General features: G+C 40.3%; 1 protein-coding gene across 4 annotated transcripts in view; it reads left to right on the top strand.

Moving 5' to 3' along the window:
• The window catches only part of LOC111075397 (forkhead box protein P1), a 345,608-nt gene that overhangs the window by 296,893 nt on the left and 28,089 nt on the right, over window positions 1-20,626 (top strand). Inside the window, exons 7-8 of one of the 4 annotated variants that reach the window (XR_005967933.1) lie at window positions 7,788-8,137; window positions 8,192-8,931. The exons of 2 other annotated variants lie outside the window; for them this stretch is intronic. Coding sequence is in view for 1 of the 2 variants with exons in the window: in XM_041593684.1 (XP_041449618.1) it covers window positions 8,192-8,242 (51 nt within the window). In the remaining variant the exon portion in view is untranslated. Of the gene's footprint in view, window positions 1-7,787; window positions 8,138-8,191; window positions 8,932-20,626 lie in introns of those variants that run through there. One more of the 4 variants, XM_041593684.1, reaches the window with a different exon arrangement.

Below are 20,626 nucleotides of genomic sequence, written 5' to 3'. Positions count from 1 at the left end.
AGAGTCAAAACCTACGAACTGCAAGCTCAGTTGTCTCTTGCTCTCACGCCGGTATGACCCAATTTTCCTGAGAAGATTGATCTTCTCTCGGACGCTTTCTAATTTTATTAATATAACGGGATCCACGTTACTACTTTGTGTTTTACGGGCCCTGAAAACATCCCGGATTCTTGGTGGTGGGGTCAGCTGGAGATTAAAGCAGAGCTTGTTGAAGATCGCTCTTAAATTTTCTCCGTCCACGTAGGGAACGCCGTGCAATCGCAGTTCACTCGCACTAGCTGCCATGCGTTCGGCCGACTGCTCACTTATGCTTTGTTAACAGTGCTTAGATGTGTGTGCAGTGATTTGACAGTGTTTTGTTATTGGTTTTTTTTTTGTTTATGCTTTGGTTTTGGCTATTATTTGTAATTAAATGTAGTTTAAGCTGTCTTTTGTATTTTTTTTTTTTTATTGATTTTATGCTTTGGAACTATGTTTTAACACGCAGATATATATTTGCAGGTTTAAACTGATAATTTACGTTAAAAGAAGAAACAAGGTGTATTTCGACATTTACCTTACGGGTCGTTGAAAATTTAGAATAGTTTTTCTAAATGCGAAAGACCGAAAGTACTTGGGTGGCGTAAAGTTTTATTAAAAATGCGGGACGAAAGAAGTTCTCGGTGCGCTCGCTCGAATTCAATTTTAACGATTATATTCTAAAAATCATTACAATTCTTTCTATGCCTAGCTAACCTACGGTGGCAAAGCGGGGCGAATTCGCCTTGAGCGAAAGAGCGAGCTTTTATTGCGCTCCCGCCTTGCCCTAACCTACTTACACTAGACTTCAAGAATTCAAAATAATCTTAACATAAAACATTGACTAAGACGATGACATGACGAAACAGTCGTTTTTAATGCATCATGCAAATCAATTTCATCAGATTATAGTCTGGAGAAACAATTCATCTGAAGATATCAGGTAGTATCGCTTAAAAACAGTCACATATGATCATTTGGCAACTCGGAGCCAAAACAGATTACCTATATCTGCTGCATTGAAGAACGATTTCTATGTGGACGACTATCTCACAGGAGCGGATACCATTCAGGAAGCGATACAAGTTCAACAAGAACTTTATAAAATATTGCTACCGTTCCAACAACGACCAGCTATTGCAAGGAATCCCCAAAGAGGACGTTGTCAACGACGTCAAACTGGGTGAAACATTTGAGAAATACAGCGTGAAAACGCTGGGTCTCATTTGGATACCAAAACAAGACCAACTGCGAGGACGAACCACAAAAAGTCAAGCAACACGCATCACCAAAAGGGTCGTGTGCTCAGAATTGGCCCAAATCTTTCACCCACTGGGTCTCTGTGCCCCAGTAATAGTCAAGGCAAAAATATTTATGCAACAGCTGTGGGAGGTTAAACTTGATTGGGACTATGAACTGCCATTACAACTCCAAAACGAATGGAAGGAGCACCGGGAGGACCTATAATCATTAAACTCAATAGAGATTCCCCGGCACGTATATGATGGAAAAGTGCCAGTCACCCAGGATCGGAACGAGCCTATGGCGCGGCAGTGTACGTACGAGCCACCTACAAAAACAATCAGGTCTTTGTACGACTATTATGCTCAAAGTACCACGTCTAGAACTGTGCGCTCCAGTTTTAGGTGCTGAATTCACCAATCGAGTTAGAAGGGATCTCCATATGAACCTTGACACAGTATCAGGATTAACGCATCGGTGTCCACATACCACACCTTCGTGGCAAATCGAATCGCCAAAATCTAGACATTGACTAACCAATTACAATGGCGTCATGTTTCATCAGCCAACAACGCAGCAGATGTCCTTTCAAGAGGAATCCTAGCAAGCAAGCTAAGTGATCATAGTCTATGGCTATACGGACTATTATTCTTGAACGGATCAGGAGATAAATGGACAAAACCACCCATCATTGAGCCCAGCAATCTCGAGAGAAAGGCATGTCAGCTTGCCAATCGCATCTAGCTCTTTTGGAGAAGAGTTATACACATGCAGACATAGCAACTCGTTCAACAAACTACAACGTATTGTAGCGTACATGTTTCGCTTCTGCTAGAAAACTAATAGAGCACCTGCAACGACACCTTGCGCAGGAGAACTAAGGCGTGCTCGCACTATGATCCACCGAACGATTCAACAAGTTGAGTTGAAAGCGGATTTAAAACAGTTTAAACGATATAAAAGAGTGGATAAAAAGAGTTCGATCATTTCGTTATCTCCCATACTAGGAGATGATGAACTCATCCGAGTTGGTGGAAGACTAGAAGAAGCTACGGCTACCGTACAACGACCCAATAGTCAAAACGACTATTCGAGAACTTCATGAGGAAAATGTGCATTGCGGTGCCCAAACATTAAGGACAATTGCAAGACAACAATATTGGATTATCAACGACAAGACGATGGCTAGAAGCATCATACATAGCTGTATTAGATGCACCATAGCCAGACCAAAGCTGATGCTCCAGATCATGGGCAATCTTTCAGAAAAAAGAGTCACGCAATTCCTTATTGCAGGCGTTGACTACTGTGGACCAATTATGATCCACCATAAAATCAGAGGAAAACGGCCAGATAAAGCATACATTGCTGCTGCTTCTCCACAAAGGCTGTACATCTGGCGTTAGTAAGTTACTTAACAACAGATGCATTCTTGGCAGCACTCTGGCGATTCCTTAGCAGACGTGGGAAGTGTCAGACTATTCATTGCGACAACGCAACAAATTTCTTCGGCGCAAACAACAAGCTAAAGGAATTGAAAGAAGCAATATTTAGCGAAAAGGCACATGCTCTGATCACAAATCATTACAACAAAAACCAAGTGGATTTTAAATTCATTCCTCCTCGGGCCCCATCGTTTGGCGGCCTCAGGGAAGCTGCGGTAAAATCAGCGAAAAGGCTGTTAATTACAACCACAGAAACAGCATCCTTGACGTTTGAGGAGCTGAACACATTCATAATCGCAATTGAGGCAATTCTCAACTTCCGACCCATAACGCCAATGTCAAATGATCCAACGGATACAAGTGCGCTTACTCCAGGGCGTTTCCTGATCGGTGAACCTTTGACCGCAGCAACTGACGTCAACACTGATCGTCAAGAAAAAACTCTGGTTAAGCGCTGGGAATTGGTTTCACGCTTAAAACATGCATTTTGGAAACAATGGTCTACGGAATACATCCACGAACTACAAACTCGGCATAAATGGAAAACCACCGCTCCAAACGTGACCGAAGGATTATTAGTTTTGGTGAAGGAAGACAACCTTCCAGCAATGAAGTGGAAAATGGGTCGCATCATCAAAACTTATCCTGGGCAAGACAACCATGTACGAGTGGTTGATGTCAAAACATCGTCCGGCGTATACCAACGCCCCATCAGTCGTCTCGCCCCATTATTCTCAGAGGAGGTAGCAACAAAACGCTCCAAAAATGCTAGTCAAGACAGGAGCCACCAACACAGCGAAAAAGGTTATCATTACCTACACTAACATACACATTGCTAGTGTTACTTCTCATGCTGCCATTAGCATTTTCACAATCAATAAATGTGACGCAATTTGCAAGCAAGCCTGTAATATTCTATGAGAAACTTGGAACTTCAAGAATGACCACTTCCGAATGGACCATGATTATATACTACGACTTGGATCCATGTTGGAAGGACATGCAAGTCATGTCCGGAATGTCCGAACGAAGACAAATGTGCCCTGAACTAAATAACTTTCCAGCATGCAACTCCATATTTCAACACTTTCAACATTTTTACAAAGAACTACAAACAGGAAATATGCTAATAAAAACTTCTAGACAACACAGATCACCGCTAGATATAGTGGAACACGTGGCACACCAGCTGTTCGGCGTACTTGACTCTACATATGCTGAGAAAATGGCCGAAGTAATCGAAAAGGTACAAACCAACGAAGACTTTCTGCTACGTCTGCTACGAACGTAGTACGTACGTAAACGTAATCAGGAAGAATAAGCCACCCATGGACAACCGCCTAAAGTTATTGGAACAACAAGTGGCAACCATCAGCCGAGAAAGAGGATCATATCACGGCGGTCATCTAATTTAGTCATACCTAGGGCTCACAGCACAAATAACTCTGCTGACAACGAGTCTTCAACGTATGCAGTCTGACATATCTGACGTATTAATCGGCATTCACCATCGGACAATAAGCCCAACGCTAGTATCTCCTGAGCAATTAACTAGGCCAAATCCGGGATCACTTGCCAGCTGATCAAATGCTGCCTGTCACAACACAAAATGTGATACAATTATACAGGCTCATGCGAGCCGAAGGAACACTGACTGCCACACACGTAATTTTCAAGGTGACACTACCGTTAGTTTCAACAGTTCAGCTCGAAGTTTTCAGTATCATGCCAATTCCGGTCTGGGACTCAAGAAGTTGGAGCTTGTTCAATCTTAAAACGACCAAAATCACTGTGAACACTTACCGAGATCAATTCATGGGATTTACTCCAGAAGAATTTCGACGCTGCTTTAAACTACTCAACGCATAATACATCTGCTTTGATCATCAAAAAGTCTTCAATGTCAACAATCGCTGTGAGTTTCAGTTGTTTCACAATAAAACAGCACCTTTATGTGAAGTGACCCACACGAAGGCGGACATGGTGTGGTCCAAAACTCAACAAGCAAATAAATGGATTTTTGGAACACACTCTACAATGAGACTTCAGGCAGTTTGCAATGGTTCTCCGTCAACCATACAACTGGAAGAAACTGGCTACTCTCACTGTCACCTGGATGCACTGCTCGCAATACAGAAATAAGCATCAGTACCTTCAGCACAACAATCAGTGAAGTCAAATCAACCTACACTCGATATGGACACATACGCTTACAAGCGACACCCCCTTCGCCAGAAACTGTACAATTGGAGAATAAGACATCAGACTATCTTCAAGAATTGGAAGATCTACGCCTGCAATTAGTGGCAATCAATCAACAAAGGCTGCCACACCATCTCAACACAGTGCAGCATCATCAAATCGCTACTTATGCTGCCCTAGCAATTTCAATGCAATTGATTATTGCGTTCATTCTCCGGAAGAATGAATGAATGAATAAATATCAATCATGGAACCCAAGGCCGTCAACAATCAACCAAGCAGAGCCACGTGGATCATCACCCCCGATCCGTATATAACGCCGCTTTTCAGTCGACTTGGGCGATGGTTGAACACCAGTTCAACAGCCGGGAGAATGTTCAGTCGTACATTCATGCATTAATTAATATTTCATAATATACACTTATCGAACAAGTCAGGTCGACCCATGTAACGGGAGACATAATAACAAACGACAAAGCATTGTAGCTGAGTCAACAATAACCGCTTCTGCAGCAATTTCTGCCAACGATGCGATCGCTCTTCAGAGGTCAAAAACACTGGTGCAATTGCTGACTATCACAATTGCCCAATAACACAATATCATATTAAATCCAAATTAATTCAATATTAATTCCAATTCCATTTTACCATATTCTTACTAGACTCAGCACTTTCTGTACCTTTTGTTACCTATAAATAGAATTTAAGTTTGTTGAATAAAATCAGTATCAGAAACAGTACCATCACTGCCGTTCACTCGTTTACTCTACAACTGCAATCATCAGAGGCTGTCGCCGTGTCTTCAGACCCTCATTTGCTCACTGTAGGAAACCCTCTCCGCAGTCCAACTGGTTTAAGTTCTTATTGCGACGAGAAAATTGTGAACGGTTTATGTGCCATATGCATACCAAATCACAAACACACATTAACATATAAATATCCTTAAAAATTAAAAATTAATGAAAAAAATATCTTAACATTTTAAATAATAGCCAAAGGGTATACAAAAGTTTTTAATTTTCTATAAATAGGTTCCTCAAAAATTAAAAATGAATAAAAAACGAGAAGGAACATGTTAGTCGCTTCTGGGGACGCGACATTACATATACCCATACTCAGTCAGTATATACAGTTTTGAGCATCAGATTTTTTAGAATTTAAAAAAAAAATTGCATTTTTACATTTTTTTTGCCTCATCTGTTATCTACATCTACAATGTATATTCTACATCTAACATGTAAATTATACATGTACCATTTAGATTTTACATCTTCTCCGCTAGAGGGCGCGCGTACATAACGAGGCAGAGTGGGCGAGCCAGAAAGAGAATGAGTAGCGTGTCTCTGGCTGAAGTAGGTGGGGGAAGCCACTGAAAATTAATTTCTTCATTCTGGCTATAATTATGATTCGATCTGATTTCTGCTTCGGCAATCTGGTGGATATGGTCTTTCTCCACGATTTTGCGTTTTCAGTTTTATCGTATCTTTAAAATTGTGCCTGTCACATATTTTCGTCCTTTGCGGTGGCGGAAGACGGCGGGGCGAAATTTTAAAACACACTTATAGCAGTGTGATATCACATGAGTCTGGAAACCAAATTTGGTTGCCCTGGCTCCTATAGTCTCTGAGATCTAAGCGCTCCTCAAGACGGACAGACGGACGGACGGACAGACGGACATGGCTCTATCGACTCGGCTATTGATGCTGATCAAGAATATATATACTTTATGGGGTCGGAAACGTTTCCTTCTCTGCGTTCTCTGCGTTTCCTTCTCTCTAATATACCCCTTAGCTCTTTTTTTAGTACGGGTATAAAAATCTCAAATTTGGTCTAAAAATGTGTGTTAGAACTATTTCATTTTATTTTGTGTCATTCTGTAGAACAGAAAATTTTATGATAGTTTTTTTTTTTAATACCTTTTTGTATGAAAAATATTTGTAGCTTTTGATTACACTAGTCAACACGACATTTACGCTGTGACAGTTACGCTGACAAACGTAAATATAAATTCAACCCAAACACTTTGTAGCTGAAGCTTAACGCCTGGAAGATATTAAACTCTCAAATTAAAATGTCATTTTTTTTGCGGTATTTTTCCCCGAAATTTGGACTTTACAAACTCAGGAAAACTCTAAAAAAAATATTTCTTGGCATGCATTTTTTGTTTTAGATAGACGCATTAATTAGGCGTCGTTTAAGGTATTGTTCAATCTATGGAGATGTGGTGGAGCTAAAATTCGGTAACCAAACCTCAAAAATGAAAATGTAGACAAAAAATACTTTTTGGAAGGTTGCGGGCCCAACTGCCAATTGGAAACAAAGCACACGAAAAGGGGTTGAATTTTTGGTACCTGAACGTGTTCCTTTGGCATTGGACCAGCAACGGTATTTTTTAGGTAAAATGAGCTTGGAGTCGTTTTGGTCAAACGGCTGCAAGTTGGCCATTTATCCATCGATTCTTTCGAACTATACCCTAAACGACGCTTAATTTATGCGCATATCTAAAACTTAAAATGTTGGCCAAGAATTTTTTTTTCTACTTTTCCCGAGGATTGGATTTATAGCTGCATTTGTCAGCTTTTCAGAACTGCAATGTTCTATGCAACCAGATATAAGATATTTAAGTTATGTGAAAAATAGAAGCACTACCTCTGAAAAAACCATAAAAAAAAAGATTTAAAAAATTCTTTAAAAAAAAAATTAAACAATACAATCAAAACATTTCCTGGCGATTACACAAAAATATAACGTTTCCTTTCAAATGATGTCATTTGGAGCCGAAGTTGTTGATCAACCCGGATACAATCCGAGTTATAAGGTAATGGCATCAACATGAATTTCTCATTTTTATTTTTTTCGAAATGGCTTTAAAACATTCAGATTCAAGGGAAAATTCGCCATCGAGCGGGCGCTTTGTGACCACCACCAAACGAAGATCATATGTTTCTTCGGATCTATTTCGTTGGAGGTTCAACAATAGAACTAGACAGGCGTTGTGCAATTTTTACTGTGACTAAAAGTAAAATGATACACCAATTGCTAAATCTTCTGCATGAGCATAATGAATTGGTCAGATTGTTTAAAACCGTATTGGATGCAATGCATTCTGACGACCACAAAACAATTAACAATTGCACCGTGTATACGAGACTCATCGGTCATATACACATTGGTGTACTGTTGTGGAGAGGATCGCTATCACTTAAATATAAAGACGACAGACGACAAAAGTAATTACTTATTTTTTTCATTCTACAACTAAGTTGAATAAATTCATATTTCAGGAGAAGAAACGAATAAGGTCAGCGCAATCAATTTTTAAGCGTATTGATTGATGAATCGGCAAGATGTTGACAGCTATGCAGAGAATACAAATTTTGGACACATGTGCTAGATGGAGACGTCGAGAAACGCCATGAAATTTGGCAACCGCTGAACCACGTTTAAGCGGTCGCCCAGCAGCGGCAGCGACGTATAGGAGAAAATCGGCAAAAACGCGACCACATTGTCAACGCATAACCACGAGCGGCTCACGAGAAAATAAATCAGCAACATTGCGACTACGTTGTCACAGCATTGCCACGCGCGGCTCACGGGACAAAATAATCGGCAACAGCGCACCGACGCGCCCGCCGGAAACAACAGCAGCGTACACATGTTAGTGTTTGTGTGTATGCTATTCTGTGTGGCGCGCGTAAAAATCATTTAAATAGCTTCTTGACTCTATCATTACCTTTAAGTGGTTGCGACGATCAGAAGCGATTTTTTCATTGGAGTTCCGTGAGCAATTTAACTAAATTCATTTCATACGCAACTTTCATTGCGAAAACAATACCTTTGCCATATATCAATAAACTGGCGATTGCTTTACCGTTTTACCCGTCTGCTCCGCATCATAGTTTTCCTCTTTCATATTGCCCTTTAACTGCAGGGATATTAGTAGTTTGTCATACATTTTAATGCAAATAAAAGACTAATAGTGGCAGGTTTTTTAAATGTTTTGCTAAACATTAATAACTCACTGATCCAACATAAAGTGGTGGAAATATTGAAGACGGTTTTTGATTATAAAGATTATTTTCCAAGAAATCCGAACAGAAGAAAAAGAATAGAAGAATATGTTGTGGGTAATTGGCAGAGATTTCATCCATTGACCCATAATTGAGAAGGCAATAATTCTGAAAGCTCTGATGAGTATGCATCGGATAATATCTTCGACATACGGAAGCACTTGCGATTTAACTGCAGTTTGTGAAATTTAATCCAGTTCCGTCGAGGTTTTTAACAATGATGGACTTTTTTACCAATTTGGCGAGGAGCAAAATACAGTTAAAAGATATATTTTCAACAAGCTACAATTTTTCAGATTATGCAGAAAAGTATCGCGATATTGGAACTGAAGGTATCAGGTAGGTATTTACTCCACAACGTGCATCAACTTCTCTATCATCACCGATTAAGTACATTTGTCGAAATGTATGTTCCCTATCTGGCAACGGGAGCAGGGAGGAGCGTTGTGATAGATTAGCCCTATGATTTTTAAAGTTGGCACGCATTGGTCAGTCACAATTTCCGGAACAAATGACGTAATTTGGAAGCAAGAATTATATTTCGTAATGTTCGATAGAAAATGCTTCGATTCAGCAGCAGATCCAGCAAGTAGAGTTGATTTGATTTTCCCGAAAAACACATTCTTTTCGTTTCATTAAACTACTCGACAAAATTTAAGTTTTTCTTCCCGCTCTGGACAAAAATGACTTTTTCTTGTAGATTTCGGGATTTAAATATTTTTATGCTATTTTTTTTTTGTATGGTTTAGTTTTTTTAAGAATTTTTGAAATATGGTATTTTATTATGTTTTGTTTTTTCAGAGGTAGTGCTTCTATTTTTCAAATAACTTAAGTATCTTATATCTGGTTGCATAGAACTTTGCAGTTCTGAAAAGCTGACAAATGCAGCTATAAGTTCGGACGCCACACTTTGTAGCTGCATTTCCGAAATTTTGTCTTTAAAAACTCAGGAAAAGTAGAAAAAAAAATATTTCTTAGCATGCATTTTTTGGTTTTAGATTTAGGCGTCGTTTAGGGTGTCCGTTGAAAGAATCGATAAATAAAAGGCCAAGTTGCAGCCGTTTAATCAAAACGACTCAAAACCCAATTAACCTGAAAAATACCGTACGGTACGTTGTACTATCGTGGCATACATTTTTAGTTTTAAATAGATGCATTATTTAGGCGTCGTATAAGGTATTGTTCATTAAAATCTATGGAGAGACTTTGGAGCTAAAATTCGTTAACCAAACATAAAAAAAGAAAAAAAAAAAACAAAAAATACTTTTTTGAAGGTTGCGGGACCAACTGCCGATTGGGAACAAAGCAAACGAAAAGAGGTTGAATTTTTATTTGGTGTTATGTTGCTACAAGTTTTTAAACGTATGTGATAAATTTGGTTTTCAGCTGCTTATTACTGTTCTTAAAATAATTTAAGTTTTGTGGCTGTCTTCCTTTGTCATTCGAATCAGATTCCTTTATGAGAGTCCACACATAATCGCCCAACATATTCTCATTCCAAACACCTCGATACATTCCTTCCATAGCTTCTTATTGTTGGTGAAATCTCTCTCCGCCTTTTTGAATGAAGGCTCATTCGTTACACTTATCGATGACAGCATTATGGGAATTGTTCAGGTTTCCTTGACTCCCGAAACACTTTGGGAAGCCACAAAATGCTATGGCTCAATAATGTACGTTCAGTAAAAAATCTCGCGCTACCAAAACAAAGCGTCGTCCCAGCTACAAGGATTGACAATAAAATCGTACTCAAACGCACAACCAATGCTGCTAATTGGTGCAAATAACTGGGGTTTGGCAGTACCCCGTAAAATTAGTGAAGGACGACGAAACGCACCCATCGCATCGAAGTGTTAACTAGGATGGAGCAAGGAACAAGTTATACAAACAGACATATTTCCTTGCATAATTGTAGCTGTAATTGGAGTGAAATCGATACAGCGGTTAAGGAGAGTTTTATTATAGATCCAAGCACATTACGAGAGCTCCACTCTGAAGATGACAAAAAGGCCATGAGTATTCTCGAGGATACTTGTAAAAAGGTTAACGGCCATAATCAAGTCGGCCTGCTTTGGCGAGATACGGAAGCCATTCTTCCGGAAACCTACTCCGCCGCTTTGAAGCGCCTTGAATGTCTTCGAGCTAAAATTAGCAAATATCCAGAACAGTTCGAAAAAATACAGGGCCAAATTGATAATCTGATATCAAAAGGGTACGCATTTGAGCTTGAGCCAAAAGACGCAGGTGCTTGGTATGTAGTGAAACCCTCCAGAGACGTATATTTTATATATTTTATTTTATATACGTTTTATGTATATTTTCAGATTTGCGAGATTGAAAAGAGACGTTTTGAATGGTAAAACAGTCCCAACAATACGCGAAGCATTACAAGTATTTATGAACGTGTTCGACCCACTGGGCCTGTTATCATGCTACACTATTGGTCTAAAGATGATACTCCAAAACCTCTGGCGAGCTGGTATAACATGGGACGAAGAGCTTCCAAATACACATATATTTTGGACACAACAGAAAAGCGTACTTCTTCAAGCTGGAGAACTGGAATTCCCTTGCTACTACTTATACCTGCTGGCAAATGCAGACCAGATCGACTTGCATACATTTGTAGACGCAAGTGAAGACGCTTATGTCGCAGTCACCTACCTTCGCATAAATAGAGGAGAGGACATCGACGGTATAAGTTGCAGCCAAATGTAAAGTCGCACCATTGAAACCCGTCTGAAACCACGCATGGAGCTTTTGGCAGCCGTAATGAGAGTGGGACTAGAAAAAAGAACCATGAACTCTCCAGGACTTAGAATCAATTCAAGCACAAACTGGTCAGACTCTAAAACCGTTCTTCAATGGTTAACTACGGACCCTCGGAAATTTAAATCCTTTATTATGCATAGTGTTTGTGAGATCATGGATAACACCAGCCGTAAACAGGGGCGCTGGATTCTTACGAAGGAAAACGTTGCGGACTCAGCTACAATATTCTTAAAAACTTCCGATGCATCCAGGTGGATCCAATTCCTTAGACAATCGGAAGATAAATGGGCACACCAAGATGTCGTTTTTGATCAAAATACCGACCAATCCGAATTACGTAAGCATTTTTTCATAATAACGAAACTAAAGCATTTTGATTAATTCTCGGACAGGAGACGTCTATATAGAGCCGTAGCTACCTTAATCCTATACATCCAACGGCTGCAAGTAAAGTGCGCCAGAAAATCACTGCCAAAATTCTTAAGTCCTGAAATCATACATGCAGCAAAGTCATGGCTATTTAAACAGTCGCAGTCAAAGGCATATTGTATGGAAATCAGCGCCCTTAAACACCATTAGGCTGTGGACAAGTCAAGCCCATTAATTGCTCTGAACGTTTACCTAGACGCAGAAGACATCCTACGTGTACAAGGAAGAGCAGATCGCCTGAATCCAAAAGAAAACGCTATCGTATTGCAAATAGAGTTCAGAGTCGCCTTTATAGTTGCAAAGTACTACCAGGAAAAATCTCGCCACATGCTCCACGAGTCAACTATCAACCTAATTCGAAGCACATTTTATATACCACGTCTACGAGTATTGTACAAAACTTTGCGTAAGGAATGTCAAAAATGCAAAATCGTCAATTCGACACCAAAAGTACCCAAAATGTCACCAGTACCAGCTGCCAGACTGGCTTGTTTCGAAAGACCCTTAACATATACGGGTATCAATTATTTCGGCCCCATATTAGTGAACGTTGGAAGGCACAAGGAAAAGCGTTGGCTAGTCCTATTTACATGCCTCACATTAAGAGCAGTACACTTAGAAGTTGCCGACGATATTTAAGCCTAAAAAAATAGAGCTGAAATTTAAATCATATCAGCCACTTAGGCGCATACGGCAACGCCACATAAGCACCACCATTCGGCAACTCTAAAAAATTACGGATGTGGCAACACAGAGAGACAATTGAGGATACAATAGACCAGCGAAGCAAGATCACAAAGTTTTTTAAAGCTCTCTCTTACTATTATTATCTTTACTTCTCAAATCACGACATTAAAGTCACATACTACTATTTTTGAGCCACCATGAAATACCATTGTAAATTGCTCACCACTAATCTATCGATAGTTCTTGTTGGAAATCTATATAGATTTGTCTACCCTTTATTGCTTCAAAATATTCAACGCAACACCCGTTCCTCAACAATAGTAATGAACCGAGGACAGATCCTTGAGGAACGCCACGCTTGACACATAGGAACGACGAATACACATTATTAATGGGCACAGTCTGCCTCCGATTACTTTAATAAGAGAAAATCAGTTTTGTTGCTGCAAGCGAAATATTACGTAGATGACTTAGCTTAAAACAAAGAATTTAGTGATTAACCGTGTCAAAAGCTTTACTATAGTCTAAAAGAGTCAAGAACATATTGTCATTGTACACTTTTTCTGTGATACCTTCCAATATGTTTATTATTGCAATTGTGAATCTTCTGTCCACACGAAAATCTACTCGACAAAATCGAACTTTTTTTTTCCTCAAGGATCCAAACCGATTTTTTCTGATAGATAGGTTAGGTTAGGTTAACCCAGACGGCCCTCACGGGGCCACGCATAGGCCAATATGGCCCTTAGTTGTCTGGATGGGTGTGTATGAACCTTTCGCGTGCCGCGGCCAGACAGTGACCTGTGAGTATTCCCACCAACATTCTGCAGTCCTTCCGTGGGAGGTGCAGTATGTAGTGGCTGAGTTTCATATTGCGCTCCTTGCACATGGTTTTTGAGGTTCTGCAGGTGGTGGTTCTGCTCCACCTGCTTCTTGCCTGTGTGTCGGCCCGTTTCTCTAAATCGCTTTGGAGCGTTCTAAGGGAGACAGGCACGTTCTCAGTTCTGTCGTTTGGCAGCCCGACGCCGTCCTTAGCCAGACCGTCCACCATCTCGTTGCCCTCGATGCCTTGGTGGCTGGGAACCCAGTAGATCCGCACTGACTTTATCGTGCTTAGGATATCTAGTGCCTCCCTGCCTGCCAAGACATTTCTGGAACTGACCGCCGACGACTGCATGGATCTTATCGCCGCTTGGCTGTCCACGAACAGGTTGATCACGTCGTGTGGACGATCCGTAGACTGAGCAGCCTCTGCCGCTTTCCGTATGGCGAAGACTTCCGCCTGAAATATGCTGCATTGGTCCGGTCGCTTATAGGATAGCCTTATCTCAGGGTCTGTACAGTATATGCCTGCTCCTACTCCTCCTTCCATCTTGGAGCCGTCAGTATAGATGTTGAGGTATTGAGTCTGGTCCCGACCCCTTTTCCAATCGTCGGGTCCCATGTATGAGGTTGTTTTTACATCCAGGCCAGTTTGGGGGATCATGTAGTTAGATATACTGGTCATGTCTCGGCCAATTGAGCTGTGCCCGAATCCTTGTAGAGACATATTGCCTGATGCTACTAAGCGTTGTGCCGCCTTTCCTGCAGTCAGTTGAGCGTGGATGTCCAGGGGGTCGATTCCGATTATGGTTTCGAGAGCTTTTGTTGGGGTTGACCTCAGCGCCCCCGTAATGCAGAGCAGTGCCTGCCGCTGGGTCCTTTCCATAAGCTTATTGTACGTCTTCTGATAGATATGGGGCTTTAAAATTTTTTAAAGAATTATGGTTTTTTTTCTATGGCAGAACTTTTTTTTTTAAAATTTTTGAAGTCTGGTATTTTTTTAAGCTTTTCTCAGAGGTAGTGCTAGTCACATAACTCTTGTATCTTACGTCTGGTTGTAAAGAACTTTGCTATTTTGAAAAGATAATTAAAACAGCTATAAGTTTAGCCCAAACACTGTGACTTCAGCTTACCGGCTGGTAAATATAAAGCATTGAAATGCAAAAATGGTGATTTTTGTGCGGTATTTTTTACAAATTTTGACTTTAAAAACTCAGGAAAAGTCGAAAAAAAATTATATCCTGTGTCCTCTATATTTTTATGTATAGGTGCATTAGTTTGGCGTCGTTTAAGGTATCGTTCATTAAAATCTATGCTGTTTTAATTATCTTTTCAAAATAGCAAAGTTCTTTACAACCAGACGTAAGATACTAGCGTTATGTGAAAAAAACAAGCGCTACCTCTGAAAAAAGCTTAAAAAAAATACCAGTTTTCAAAAATCCTTACAAAAAAGATCTGCCAAAGAAAAAAAAAATATCATCAAACCATTTCTAAGCCCCAAATCTTTAAGAAAAAGTTCGTTTTGTTCCTTTAGGAAAAATCGTGTTGACTAGTGTTATTAGCTTTAAGTAATGGTAAGTAAAATGGAAATTAGCCTGTATTCGTTTCCTGATTTGGAATTGGTAGTATTTTGGCTATTTTACAAGAATCAGGAATTATTCATTGAGTTGTAGTAGTGAGTAGTTAAGGCCGTATTTTTGGCAATAACAATTTCATTAATTTTAGATTTATATCATCAATACTAGTGGCATTTGACTTAATTTTTAACATTGATTCAAGGACATCTGACTCATGCACATGAAAAACTAAAACTATTATCACAGGTACAAATATCACAGAAGCAGTTTACATCATCACAGTTTCTATATAGATTTTGGGCACTGGCTCAAGATAGTCAGTATTATTCAATTCAGGTACTTTTTGGTCTAAAACTTGTTAATTGAGTACATCAAGATCGACATCACAGTTGCGTGCATTGTTGGATTTACCAATACAGCTTCTTAATGCTGCCTTAATGAATTTGTTAAACAAATATTTACGTTTCTCTGAGTTGTTTAATTGAATCACCTTCTTCCTAAGTAGCTTATATTGCTCAGCATGCTGGCTTGTTTTGTACCGCTTCCAATTTCGAAATGCAGTGTCCCGTTTTTTTATTAGTATTTTAATTTGCACGTTGAACCAGGTATTACCACGAGGTTTGTCAGTTTTTGGCACTAGAGGTATTTATCTGTTATATAGGTATATTATATTATTTTGTAGGACAGTCAATTGTGAGTCAATATTATAATTTTTATATATAGAGTCCCAGTCATATGTACTTAAGTCAGCACTTAACAAGACATAGTCAATATTTTTAAAATCTCTATAAACTATCATGTTTTCGTTTAAGTCTGTATTAATAGTATAGGTCAAGAAAATTAAGTCATGTTTCGAAACATTGGCATGGACAGCTGACTGAACGTAGAAACATTATGACTATGGTTTACAAAAAATAAGTCAAGTAAAGTATCACAGTAATTAGAAAAATGGGTAGATTCAGATGTGCTTACTAACTTTAATCCCGTAGCTTCTATGTCATCCGATAAGTGATTTTCCCTCAGTACATTACTGTTGAAGTCCCCAGCTAGTATTACATATGTGTTGTGAGGACCTATCTCAGGCTCAGGTATGCATCAGTCTGTTCAGGGTCCTGAATCATGAGATATTTGTAATTCACGTGGACTTTATCGCGAAAACCAGGAACTTTGCCAGCAACTGAAATAGAACGGTTAGCGAAATCATAACACTGGTTGGTTCTTTAAAGTTTTAATCGTTTTGTTTATTATTTCGGGTTATTATGCTACCTGGTTAGTTTTGACAGTTTGACCGCGGCGTGTATGTTACTTCTTGATTCCCGATGGACTACCGTGGCTGATCGACTGCCGATTGACTATGGCTGATGGACTGCCAATCGACTCGAACGCGAACTGCCGATTTGCGAACTCCTAGCGAACTCCAAGTAAACTGCTTTAGTACAGGTAGAACTGAGATATATATAGCGTTTTCCCTTTCTTGATAGGGCCAGTGCTGCAATGCATGGGACATTGCTCCGAGCCGGGCTCGGGTTTCGCTTTAGCGTGTTGATCGGCACTTTTCCATGTTATTGGTTGTATTTTGCTGCGTGGGGTGATCGCATGTCCTTGACGTTCGATGGCCCGTGTGCTGAGTCCTGGGTTTTCTCGTCTGCCGGCCGCGCGTGTGCTGATGTTGGTAGTTATCTTTCGTTATATTGTCTATTACTGTTCCCATATTTGTGGATTTTGGTGGAGCGTGTGCTGAGTTTTCATTTTGTTGGGTGTTGACCTCGTCATTTGAGAGCGTTGGTTACTTGGTTTTGCTGTGGTGGGGGTTGGTTATATAATCTTGGCCCACGCCTTTCCGTCGATTGGCCGCGCGTGTGCTGAGCTCTCGGTTTTCTTTCTTTCTTCGGTCGACGTCTTTCTGTCTTTCGACCTGTGCTGCGTTTTCGAATTCGTTGGTGTTGATATCGTCACCTGGGAGTAGCGTTGGTTGCACCGAATGCTTGTGATGAACCATGGGATTCATGGATGGGCGTGTTTTTAGTACTTTTGATTAAGTCGTGGCTAGGGAGGTTGCGGACGGCTAGTGGAAGGGTTTGCCTCGGCGGTTGCATCCCTGACCTCGTGGAATTCCTTCACGTCGTTGATGTTAGCAATCTTCTATTTTCGGCTGCCCGGGTGCTGTAGCCTTACAATGTTCGGTGATGTAAATCCGTTGACTCGATATTGTCCATCGTATTTTAGTGCCAGCTTAGCGGCGAATCCGTCGGCCGCGTTAGAGAGGTGGTGTTGTCGTAGGAGTACTAGGGATCCGATCGTGAGCGCCATTGCCGGCGGCGGAGATTGTAGTGCATTTCTTGTTCTTGGCTTGCCCTCTGGACGTTGTTTCGGACAATGGTGAATACTTCGTTGAGTTTGGTTGCCTTGCTTAGAGCGGTCTCTGGGGGGCTTCCTGTACCTGTCATGACTTCGTCATAAAGTGCTCCAGGCAAGCGGGGCTCTCTTCCATGTAGCAGGAAAGCTGGGCTAAATCCCGTTGTCTCAGAGACGCTGGAATTAACTGCGAGTGATATTTCCGGTATTAGTTCGTCCCAGGTGTTTTGGCGATCCGCTAAAAATTGGGCAATCATGGTCTTGACCGTTCGATTGGCCCTTTCCGTTAGGTTTTCCTGGGGGCAGCACGGTGCGGTATGTTGCAGTTCTACTCCTGCTGTCTGTAGAAATGACCGAAACGATTGGCTCGTAAATTTCGTGCCGTCGTCGCACACAAAGCGTTTGGGTATGCCGAAATGGCTCAGTATTCGTTCTCGAATACCCAGTTCCAGGATAGCGGTTGTGGCCTTTTTAAGTGGTACCAATTCGACCAACTTCGTGAAAGGTTCAAAAAAGACGAGCAGCATCGTGTTTCCCTTCTTCGATCGAGATAGTGGTCCAACGAAATCAGTGCATAGTGTGGCGAATGGCTCTTCGGCTTTGCGAGTGAGCATCTGACCCACCGGCTTGCGTTGTTGAGCTTTGAACTTATGGCAGGTTGCGCAGCCGAGGACATATTTCCTCACGTCCCGGTAAAAACCTGGCCAATAGTACCTTTATGATATTCGGGGATGTTTTTCCTGACCCCTGGGGGGCTGGCTGTGGGTTGGTCGTGGCATTCGTGGAGGATTCTGGCTCGTTGATCTTTTCCTACGCAGAGTCGGCGGCGCCACGGCCCAGATGTCGATATAGTTCCCCGTTGGCGTAAGTGTAGACGGCGCATTTCTGAGGCTCATCGTGGACTTGTAGTTTCCTGCGCTGGAGCCAGGGCGGGCTGACTTCTCCTCTTCGACCCTTGCGAGTGTTCCTAATGGTTGCCTGAATAGTGCATATACAACTACGTTCTGTTTGCCCGCTCGATAATGCACATCATATTGGTATTGCTGAAGTTCGGAGACCCATCTCGCCACTCTACCGATGATCGGCCACGAGATGATCGGTGATTACATCGGTATCCTTCCAGGTAACAGCGTAGTTTTCGAATAGGCCAAAAAGCCGCCAGGCACTTCTTGTCGGTAGCGGAGTAGTTTTCTTCCGCCTGGTTCAGTCGTCGGCTGACATATGCTATGACTCGTTTTTTGCCTTCGATTTCTTGGGTGGGAACTGCGCCAACTCTTAGGTTGCTCGAGTTATGTAATTGGATGGTTTTCCCAAAGAAACAGCAGCAATTTGTAAATTGGTTTTCTTTTTAATTTTAAATATTTGACTTTTTTGTGGAGACTCTTTTATTAGTCTCTGGTCCGTTTTGCTGTCGACAATCGAATGAATGTCAGAAGTTGAGCACCTGGGCTTCTTCCTTTCTCTTCTTCTCTCTCTCTTTTTTTTACTCCATTCCTTCTTATGTCATCGGTGTCACCGTTTTGGCTTTATGTATGTCTATTGTTTAGGCAACTCTAGCCAATTGTTTAGGCAACTCTAGCCAACAACTTTACAGTGGGGTCTTCTTATAGTGTCCTCGTTGGACATAAGTTTAGAAGGTATTGGCTGGAGACATCTCAGGAAGAGTGTAGCATGTAACACCTCCCCCCCTGGATTGAAGAGACGGCCAGAGGGAACGATTGGTCGGAACGAAAACTTGATGAACTTTCCTTTAGTTTCAATACGATGTTGTTTCTTTTGAAGATTATGATTAGCAATTCTCCCAATGTGATAGTGTCGAGACCAATATGAATATATAAATAGATAAATATATATTTTTAATTAATAATATTTATTTGGTTAGTTTATATAATATATGTATGTGTATTTCGGTAAATGTAAGAATTCATTAATGTTCAGGGAACCTAATATGATATGGGTTAGTAAGTGTATGTTTACATCGATCTTCTGTGTAATAATTCTGTATATGTATTGTATGTTTATATGATTATGTATTATTTTTTTTGTTCAATCGTTTAACTTTTGATTTGTGTAATTTTTGTTTTTTTTCGTTATTAATGTCGGTCCTTTGTCTTCTAATACTAAGTGTTTGGTAAACCTGGGAGTCAATTTTTTTCTTCGGTTTTCTTTCCTGAAAATTATGTCATTTTCTTGTGTCGGTATCGGTTCATTCCTTTCATTATTTAGTTTCTGTGTTCTAATATTTTTTTGTTTCTGATTATCCTGCTGGACCTTGTTGTAAAGTTTTTCCCCAAATTCATTTAGTTCGCTAAGGAATTCGTGTTCGTTATTGAATTTAACTTCCCTGTTGAATGTATGTGTCCGTCCGGTAAATAATTCGTATGGTGTCATTTTTGTTGCTGAGTGATTCGCATTATTATAGGTAATAAACGTTTCATTAAGTATATCTTCATGATCTATAGTTAGCATCTTGTTTTTCTTGTTGGCTAAAATAATCCTATAAATTTCTGTTAATGAGGAATGTAGTCCCTCTACTGGAGAATTACTCGATGATTGTTGAAATGAAGTAACATGAAGCTGTATATTATATTGGTCACAGAAATCCCTAAAGATTTCTCCAGAAAATTCTGCACCTTGGTCACAGACAAGTTTTTCTGGAATTCCGTGTGTAGTAAGAAAATTCCTAAGTGCTCTTGTTACATTTGGACAGTCCCTGGCAGGGATAGTGTATCCAGTAGCAAACTTTGAAAATTTATCTATTACTGTTAACAGAATTTTTCCGTTAATAAAATAAAGGTCAATGTGAACTATTGCTAACGGGTATGGAGGCGATTCAGTTTCCTGATATTTGATTTTTGAGGTCTTTTGTCGTATTTGAGTGTTTGACAAAGCTCACAATTATTAATTATTTGTGAGATTTTTTTTTTCATTTGGGGGAAATAAATTTTTCTTTTAATATGATTATATGTTTCTTCAATGCCTCTGTGATTAGAATTTGAGTGATTTT

Source organism: Drosophila obscura, unplaced genomic scaffold, assembly GCF_018151105.1.
Source record: "Drosophila obscura isolate BZ-5 IFL unplaced genomic scaffold, ASM1815110v1 contig_194, whole genome shotgun sequence".
In the NCBI taxonomy this organism is placed as follows: domain Eukaryota; kingdom Metazoa; phylum Arthropoda; class Insecta; order Diptera; family Drosophilidae; genus Drosophila; species Drosophila obscura.
This window is presented reverse-complemented; position numbering and strand designations above follow the sequence as displayed.